The 10,402-nt window shown below is 33.3% G+C and overlaps 1 protein-coding gene across 1 annotated transcript; it reads right to left on the bottom strand.

Moving 5' to 3' along the window:
• On the bottom strand, nt 1,364-5,208 carry LOC107635757 (extensin-2). The gene is made up of 3 exons (XM_016339324.2): nt 4,202-5,208; nt 2,112-3,691; nt 1,364-2,011 (listed from the first exon to the last, which is right to left on the bottom strand). The coding sequence occupies exons 1-2, from the start codon at nt 5,142-5,144 to the stop codon at nt 2,148-2,150; spliced, it is 2,487 nt and encodes an 828-aa protein (XP_016194810.1). The 5' UTR covers nt 5,145-5,208; the 3' UTR covers nt 1,364-2,011; nt 2,112-2,147.

Raw genomic sequence — 10,402 nt, 5'->3', positions numbered from 1 at the left:
TACACCCACACACTCCTCACACATTTTATCATATTTTTCTTCAATTGCATTCTCTAGCGTTTGAACAGAAAAAAACTTAACCCATTTGGACCAATAAAGATCCATCTTCCATGTCCTAGAAGAAAAAAAGAGGCACTCTTCTTCAACCTGAAAACAACTCAGAACTCCAACTACGATTACCTCAACAGTTACTCCCTTCTACTTCGGATACTCACATAGACCAGAAAAACTCAATGACGCCGATCCTACAACACAGGGAACTATCAAACGCCTTTTACAGACGGACCAGTGCCACCTTCTTCCACTTCTTCAACCATTAACATGCAGTTGAGTATAAAATCAACTTCCACTTTCGATCATGATTACAGTGAATACATAACTAGTGTGGCCTTTCTCCATTTCTTCTCCAAAACCATTTCACAATTTGACATTTTTATCTTTGGAACATCACCTATTTATAAAAATGTTTTTGCAGTAAACAAAAAATAGTTATTGTTTTTTGACACTTAAATACAAGTTAAGGGTACCACTTACATATTTCACTTGTTACCATTTTATTGGTTAGTCAACCGATAGTCACCGTTAGTCGTTATTAGTGGAATCGTAGCCTTATATGTATTGTTGTTTTATGTTGAGGTATATTGGTCCATTATTAACTTTTTACAGTTTAAGCAAATTTTTTAATTAATAAAATAAAAAAATTAAAATGCTACAAAAAATTAAATTTTTTTATGGTTCTTGTGGAAGAGAATTGGTTTATCCATTAATTGAGTATCACTAAAAATAAATGAAAGATGAAATGTTATCTTATCAAGGTAAACATCAATCTATATTGATGATGAAATCTTGATGATAGGAGGAGGCAGTCATCATTCTCCTTATTATTATTGTCATCATAAATCTTGATGATGAAATTATTGGTTAAGCGGCCATGCAACAAGACTTTGCCCTTTAATTTCCTTTTAGTAGAAGACAATAGAATAATAATATTTTAATTACTTGTTATATAAACAAAAGAGTCCTGTTAGGGAGTCAATGGCTTATTTCTAGAGCTCTAATATCATGTCATGATACCACTCATTTCAGAAGTTTACGCTGATGAAAAAAGGTAACTAATAGTTATATCTCTAATACTCTCTAAACCTCCATTGTACGTATTGTACAAATATTTCATTGGCTCCCCATACTTAAACGCCATTTCGAATTTTTTAAAGAGGAGTGCTAGGAGCCAACACTATTGTTAAATTCTGGTCAGCACTTAATTATCAAAAGAAAATTGAATAATTTTATACCATTAGATGCAATTTCACACTATTAAAAACATTATTAATGACTAATTAATGGCTAAAAAACACAAAATCTATTGGCTGATAGACTTTCTCTTTTCGAAATGATAAAATATTACCATATGCTTTGCTTATTAGGGAAGAAATTAACCAAGAATTAAAACGGTGCAGACTAAGTAATATATATTATGATGGAAAAGTCTAAGGGCCAGCAATTTTATTAAATTCTGGCCAGCATGTAACCATCAAAGAAGAGTGAGCCATTGGATGAAATCTCACATTAATCTCACACCATTAAAAGCCTCATTGATGGCTATTTGATGGCTATAAATCCCAAATGTTGCTGGCCCCCTAGCATTCCTCTATTATGATTACTCTTATTGCAAACGCGTAAGAAGATACAATTAATAAAAAATGGCACAATAATTGGAAATAAACATACAAAGAACGTACAAATGATAATATTAATTTATGCATATAAACAAATAAGAAATATATATCTCTCCTTGACTTGGCTTCTACGTTTCAAATCTGATGGGGCTTGTTGCCGATTTTTCTTGAACTTATTAAGCACAGGACATGTAAGATTGCTGTCCAAGAAACAGAAGCAGCAGCCTCACCCAAATAGCGAACCTTGTAGCTTAGAGAAATTATGTTATTCAAAGAACTTGGATATGAATAATGTTTTACTTTGCTCCAAATAAAAGACTTTATTCCACTAGACCCTGAAATATATGTAACAACATATAATATAATCACTACTCTGTAGATCAATCAATTACGTACATACTTAACTATCCTTTTTAAGATAATAAAACTACTTACATGACTTATCACGATTTGTGTTTCTGCATTCTAACCTCACTTGTAGATTGGTGGTGGTGGGGAAGCATAGATGTACGCCGGTGGCGGAGGAGACTTGTAAGTGTATGTGGGAGTAGGAGTTGGGGATGGAGGAGGTGGTGAGGTATAGTGATATGGTGGTGGTGGAGATGGGGATGGTGGAGGAGGGCTTACGTAATGGTAAGGTGGTGGGGGAGACGGTGATGGTGGTGGAGGAGATTTGTAGTAGTAGGGAGGAGGAGGAGAGGGAGATGGTGGAGGAGGACTCTTGTAGTAGTAAGGAGGTGGTGGAGAAGGCGAGGGAGGTGGAGGAGATTTGTAATAATAAGGAGGAGGTGGTGATGGAGATGGTGGTGGAGGTGACTTGTAATAGTAAGGAGGCGGTGGTGAAGGTGATGGTGGAGGTGGTGATTTGTAGTAGTAAGTGGGTGGTGGTGATGGGGATGGTGGTGGAGGACTCTTGTAGTAGTATGGAGGAGGAGGTGATGGTGATGGTGGAGGAGGAGATTTGTAGTAGTAAGGAGGATGTTCTGGCGATTTTTCTGGAGGAGGAGGAGACTTGTAGTAGTATGGAGGAGGAGGCGATGGAGACGGTGGTGGAGGGGATTTGTAGTAGTATGGAGGAGGAGGGGAAGGTGATGGTGGTGGAGGTGACTTGTAGTAGTAAGGAGGTGGTGGTGATGGAGATGGTGGAGGCGGTGATTTATAGTAGTAAGGAGTAGGGTGTGGCAATTCTTTAGGTGGGGGAGGGGATTTGTAGTAGTATGGAGGAGGAGGAGAAGGTGATGGTGGTGGAGGTGACTTGTAGTAGTAAGGAGGTGGTGGCGATGGAGATGGTGGAGGTGGTGATTTATAATAGTAAGGAGTAGGGTGTGGCAACTCTTTGGGTGGGGGAGGAGATTTGTAATAGTAAGGCGGTGGAGGAGATGGTGATGGTGGGGGTGGAGACTTGTAGTAGTATGGAGGAGGAGGTGGAGACTTATAGACATAAGTAGGTGATGGTGGGGGTGGAGATTTGTAATAATATGCTGGTGGAGGTGGAGACTTATACACATATACTGGTGATGGTGGAGGAGGTGACTTGTAATAATATGCAGGTGGAGGAGGAGACTTATATATGTAAGTGGGTGATGGTGGAGGTGGAGATTTGTAATAATATGGTGATGGTGGTGGAGACTTATATACATAAGTGGGTGATGATGGAGGAGGTGGTGAGTTGTAATAATATGGAGTAGGTGAAGGTTTGTGATTGTGGTGGTGATTGTGTTTTTCACATTCTTCATCTGACTTCTTTGAAACATAAGCAAATGGCTTAGCCTTGAGGACAACTTCATATTTGTTCTCAGACTTCAAAAACAAGTGAGTTCCATCATTCAACAAGGTAGGGATGTTGTAGGGTGAATCCTTAGGAGGAGCATGGAGCTTAGCCTTGCACACTGCAGATCCATATTTGACATAATCAAAGTCCTTCACAGTAATACTGTATTTTCCATTGATCTTTGTTGTACCATATGCCTTTATGGTTTTACTTCCTACTTCGCATGTCACTTCCACAACAGCTCCTGTCTCATAATTTAAAAAGTTAACATGAATAAAATATACACACAACTCAAATCATAATTCATACATAAAAAAACAATAGAGCAAATTGCATACTTGTAGTTTTAAATGTTATTTATTGGTCTTACTATAAGATTACTACTAACAACTAACCCTTCTAAAAATTAAAGTTACACCATTCTCGTCATATATATTGCATTTGTTGATAATAAACAAAATCGTTTTCAGACAAGGAAAATTATGCAAAGTTATTGTTGACCTTGATAAAATAATAGAAACATGAATTTTTTTTTTTTTTTTTTTTTTTTTTAACTGAGTTTTAGAGAAGTATATATAGAAAAGTCGTTTTGCTTCTCCAAAAAGTAATGAAAAAGCACATTGCATCAATTAAATAGTACTAAAAGTTAAACTATAACCCAATAAAATAAAAAGAGAGAATACTTTCATACTAGAAATAATATCTATAAACGGATAGAAAAGAAGTATTAAAGTATATATGAATTATAACATACCTTTGAGGTGTTTCTTGTTATGAGATTTTTCGGGGTATGCCCAGTCATAACATTTGTAGAAATAGACTTTACCTACAACCTTAACGACCAGCTGGTGATGGGGGTGGTGGTGATATACAACTGGTGGAGGAGGAGAATTGTAGTAGTAAGGTGGAGATTTCACTGGTGGTGGCGGGGACTTGTAGTAGTAAGGTGGATGAGGCACAGGAGATGGGGGAGGAGGTGATTTATAGTAGTAAGGCGGAGGAGGAGATGGTGAAGGTGGCGGTGGAGATTTGTAATAGTAAGGTGGATGAGGCACAGGAGATGGAGGAGGAGGTGACTTATAGTAGTAAGGCGGAGGAGGAGATGGTGAAGGTGGTGGTGGAGATTTGTAATAGTAAGGTGCAGGCGGCGATGGAGATGGAGGAGGAGGTGACTTGTAGTAGTATGGGGGTGGAGGAGATGGAGATGGAGGAGGAGGAGATTTGTAGTAGTATGGCGGTGGAGGAGATGGTGACGGAGGTGGTGGAGACTTGTAGTAGTATGGCGGTGGAGGAGATGGTGATGGAGGTGGTGGAGACTTGTAGTAGTAAGGCTCCTTAGGTGGGGGTGGAGACTTATAATAGTAAGGTGGGGGAGGAGATGGTGAAGGTGGTGGTGGGGATTTGTAATAGTAAGGTGGCGGGGATTTTTCTGGAGGAGGAGGAGACTTGTAGTAGTAGGGTGGCGGCGGAGAGGGTGAGGGTGGTGGGGGAGATTTGTAGTAGTAAGTTGGAGGTGGAGGTGAAGGTGAGGGTGGCGGAGGAGACTTGTATTCATAAGGTGGTGGAGGTGGAGAATTATAGATGTAAGGATCTGCAGCAGCCACATTGTAGGAAATGAGAATAATGGCGAATGCTGCAGTAATGGGCATTTGTGGCCAAAGACGCCCCTTCATGGGGCCTTTGGCACCGCCGGACATTATAATTATTGTTCTGAGACGGTGGTGTGTTTAATTCCTTGCTTGAATACTTATTACTTGAAATGCTTACTACTTATATAGTAGTAATTTGCATGCACGTAGCTGTCATGAGAAGACTCAGACCCATTCAATCTATCCATTCATTCGCTTTCATGCTTTATTTAAATCAACATACATGATGATGAACCTTCCCTACTAGACTAGGTAGCTGGCCTTGCATTTTCATTTTTTTTTTAATTATTTCTATTATTATTCCTCCAAATGGCTCCGTTTGTTCTAACTACTCCTTTAAATAAACATAAAATTATCACACAGCATCTAATTAATTAACTCTTCATATGAATATGATGCTACAATTAATTAAAAGAATTGTATATATGTGCTCCCAATCTTATCTCTAGCGAGTCCTAATTAACTTAACTGCCTCATGAGTTGCCTGCCTCTCTTGACTACTATACACAGATACACATGATCAAACTTCATTAAAATACACATATAAATGAAACTTCATTAATTAAATGTTCTTTTCTCTTTTTCCTTTTATTTCTTTCCCATTAGTTAAAACAGTAGTTGAAGCCCTTGCAGGCTGGAGGCAGCTGCGCTGTGCTATTGCAACCTTTGTATCAACCTTTTTTGTTTATCTCTTTCTTTACCGTTTATAATAAATGACAAATCAAAACAAATTAATAAATCTGCAATGCAAATTCGTTGGTTATTGCTTTTCCTTATTCTGCTAAAGTACTCCTACATATATGCAACTATAAAACTGAAATACAGGATAAAAAATATTATTGTCTGTCTACTATTTCATTTGTGATACCCTAAACATGGTACAACATTTGTAATAGTTTTAGCTACGTGGATAATATGGAAAAGAGGGAAATTAATAATGACAAGTTGTACTGCAATAAGTTCATCTAATAATTTATAATTCAATTAACTTACTTTAATTTACTTCTTTCTTTTCTTTGGCTTTCTTCAAATAAGTATATGTAGTAGTTGTTTTCAGCTAGCTAGCAATGTATTTAATTTATCAATAACATTCTAATTAATAAGAATGGCATGTGAAAGTTGGAAAGCACCACCATCCATGCATGAGCGCACGTCACAGCTTTTGCAAAAATTTTATTTTGTTATCATTAAATTTTACTTACCAAAATATCCTTTAATAAATTATTTTTTTATTGATTAAATTGTATTTTTATCAAAATATTTTTTTTTAAATTTAATAATTAAATTATTTTTTTTTAAAGATACTCTTCAATAATTTTTTAATTATTAAATTGTGATTTTACCAAAATTTTTATTAACAATTATAGTTATATTTTACTATAAATTTTTCGATATCAATATATATTATTTTAACATTAAATAAAAAAATCAAAATTTAATGACAAAAAAAATTTTGTTAAAGAATATTTTTATAAAAAATAATTTATTTTTTCTTAAAAAATGGATAAAATTAACATTATTTAACAAACAAAATTAAAATAGATTAAAGAGGAGATTTTTTAAAAATAATAAGAGAGAAAAATATATATTTTACAAATAAAAAAAAGAAGAATGTCATTTTAGTCTCTTTTAAAAAAGGGGAGTCGAATTTTTTAAATAAATTAACACGAAAAAGTATATATAAAATGTAATAACCATTTCTAAATGAACTACATTTCGTGCACTACGCCTGACACCTGTGATCACAAATTAAAATTAGTATTAATAGTTACGGTATTTATTATTTAACAACCATTTTCTTAATGTTTTCTTTGCTTAGTTGGTCTAGTGGAGAACTTCTGAACACATTCAAGTTATTAAAATGATTAAGTAAATAATTATTTTGCCACTCCAATATATTTTTGATAGATAAATTCTCAAATATTAATTCTGTTTGATAAAATAGTTGAAAACAAAAATAAAACAAAAATTATAGTCTTTTTATTAAAATGAGAATTTTTTAAGTTCTAAAATAGATATTTATTCGAAATAATTTGATTTGCCGAATGCCTTGCTCTCTCTTAGTTATATATTGTGTGTCGCCTTTGTAGTACAATTATTCTAATTAAATGAAACTTGCTCACATAATGCATGGATATAATCTTCAAATTGTAGTATATATGTGTCTATATATAAATATAGGAAAAGTATAGGTAAACAATGAAAATATTAAACAATATAAACAATAGATATATCGGATGTTCATTTTACTAGTGTACGGATGGTTATTTTAATATTAAAATTTAGAGAGTTAAATTAGACGTGTAGTGTGTTTTGATTTGATTGGTGGTTGTTCATATTGTTCAATAAAATCATTGTCCCCTAGCATTCCCCATAAATATAATATATAACTAGATATAATTGCACAAAAATAATGGTACAAATTAAAGTGATCTTTTTGCTTTCTCTTCAAATTTCTTCTCTAGTTAAAATTCAACGCAAATCTCAACTCTTTATGAGCTGTGTTGGAAAGTGAAAAAGATTAAGTGTGCAACGAACGTAACATGCGGATACCTATAATTATTTTTTATTGCCCTAAATATTGAAATAAAATGTGAATCAGCAGCCTCACACAACACATGTAACTTTCTAAAATTGAATTTACAACTTGAATTTGCATATGCTCCCATGTGCACCTCTGTTGCCAAGTTCTAATCTTTAATCTTTGTATCGTTGAGGTCAATGCCGTGAAGTATATTGATAACGCCTTTGAATTATTCCGCCCTAGATATATCAAATTGAAGTAGTAGTTGTATGTGAAGCATGCATCTTGTAAACTCTCATATTTAATTTGATTTTGGAGTATATGTTCTTTTACTTAGCTTCCATTTCATGAATTGCGTGTCACGCACAAATAGAAAACACCATCGGTGGGGACAGAAAAGCTACACAAAGAGTGAAAGATACGATATATATATATATATATATGTAGGTGTGGCTGTCGTATCTCTTTTTTAAGATGATTAATTCAATTCCTAGTTAGATATTACTATATAGTATATACATATTGAGGTAAATTAAATCAGAGAGGATCGGATGTATGTTAGCCATCATATATGGAAGCTAATTAATTGTTATATAGAGTCATCTCGTAGATAATGGCCACTACTCCACCCACCAATTCTGTTACAAATTAAAATTGGCAAGTTTAGGTGTACTGATCACATATACGACTATTATTACATTATTATAATTCTGAAGACTTGATGAGGATAAGCTATTTTATATTTTTATGTTTTTGTTTTATATATAATCTATATGAAATTAATTAATCACGTTAAAAAGATAGGTTGTTAAAATTTGTCAAATCATATTTCATTTTTGCTGGATATTTCTCATCAAATAAATCAAACATTATTTACAATGCAAAAAGAATGCTAGCTGTAATATATAATTTGTTCCCTGCCTATCTAAAATAATAATGTCCTCAAATAATTCTTAACTAATAATTTCATAACTAATAATTTCATATAAAAATATCTGCACATAAGTTTTTTCTTCTAATTAATTAATTAATTAATAATAACATCTCATATGTGTATGCAAATGAATGCAACTATGCATATTTGTTATGACTACGCAGATCGATAGGACTGCACACGGATCGGATATAGCCTAAAATTCTATCCGATCCGTACTGCACTTATCGAATCGAATACGATATCCGCATTTTTTTAGGTTGGATCTGATCCGATCGGCAAGTATGTGGATCAGATCGGATCGGATATCGAGTATATCCGCATAATTCAAAAGAACTACTTTAAGATTCTGTTTGGCTGTTTTTACAAAAAAAAATATTCAAAAAATTCATTTTTTATCTATTTAAACCTATTTACTTCTAAAATATTATCAATAATAGTTCTCTTGAATAACAAAAACAAAATAATAACACAAGATTTAAGTTTAATTATTCTAAGTTGAAGTATAACATAAAAAATTAAAAACAAAATATCATAAAATTCATAAAATAACACATTAAAATAGTAAAATTCATATCACATTAGGGTTTACTTTCTTAAACTATGCCATTTATATGTGATGTGCGGACATGCGGATCGAATCCGCGGATATCACTGCCGAATCCGCAATCCGATCCGACCATAGTGCGGATTGGATCCGATCCGATCCGATGGCTCTGCGGATCGGATAATGTCCGCAAAATTCGGATCGGATGCGGATAACCATGTTGTAGTGTTTATTGTTCAACGTCATCAGAAAATGTGAATAATAATCTATTTGATCTCCATGTGTAGGCACTTCACTCATCATCTTAGTACTGACAAAGATCGATCTGTATGTCCTCCCTAAATTAATGGTTATTTAATTATATATGCATATTTACTCCTATAAGTCATCAAAATCAACATCAAAGAAAAAAGAATAAAAAGAAACTCACTACGAATTAACCACAAGACTCCATGCAGATAACAAGTCTATTGTGTTTCGAATTCTCAAAACCAATCATCGATCATAAATGTATGTTGGAATGCGATGGAAAGTGTTTTCCCATGGTACGGTACTATGATCAACTGAACTTTCTAACAAATAAAGCACAACTTTAATTTAAAGTAGATCAAACCAAGAAAACAATTAACAAAGATTAAAAGTAATTAATAAAATAAAGGCTTCATCATATATCAGTAATTTAATTAATTATCTATGTATCATGCAATAATTGAGACCGTAATTAAGAACTAGACTGGCACCAATCAAGAGTTTTTTTATTATTATTTACTCAAAAATATAATAATAAGTAGGATGTACTCACCTTAATCTTTCACGATCAATAATATATATATATTTCCCCGCGAAGAACCTGTAACGTAATAGCTAGCCACTTAATTTATTAATTAATTAAATGTCCTAGTGTTTGTATGTATGCAAGCAAATGCTGGCTTTCAAAGTGGGAGCCAATAACGTTTGTCAGATTTCAACTCTATATGTTTAGTTATAAATATCGGTACTATATACTGAATGAAGCTTCCAATATTATAAAAGAAACGAAGTTGATATTTTATTTGTTTGGTAAACAACTGAAAAAAGAAAAATAATATATAGTTTAGTTTATCAAAATAATGCATCTAACTGGGATATCTATATGAGAAGTAAACTAATAATATATAACATTATTTTCCATTTCTCTTTTTGCTGTATCTCATGTTTCCTAATAAACTGGTTTCCTTCGGTTCTAATTTTAATTTGCTCAAAGATATGTATGTTGGAATTTTTTAATCTTTTAATTTTAAGATTATCTATATTAAATCTTT

The sequence above is a fragment of the Arachis ipaensis genome, chromosome B04 (genome assembly GCF_000816755.2).
Source record: "Arachis ipaensis cultivar K30076 chromosome B04, Araip1.1, whole genome shotgun sequence".
Classification (NCBI taxonomy): Eukaryota; Viridiplantae; Streptophyta; class Magnoliopsida; order Fabales; family Fabaceae; genus Arachis; species Arachis ipaensis.
Note: the sequence above shows the minus strand (reverse complement) of the source record. Positions and strands in the feature narration are given on the sequence as shown.

Excerpts from the sequence above, each read along its gene's own strand:
- LOC107635757 (XM_016339324.2), bottom strand. The coding sequence starts at position 5,144 with ATGTCCGGCGGTGCCAAAGGCCCCATGAAGGGGCGTCTTTGGCCACAA. Across the intron at positions 3,692-4,201 it reads TAACAAGAAACACCTCAAAG|GAGCTGTTGTGGAAGTGACA; the intron begins GTATGTTATAAT and ends ATTATGAGACAG.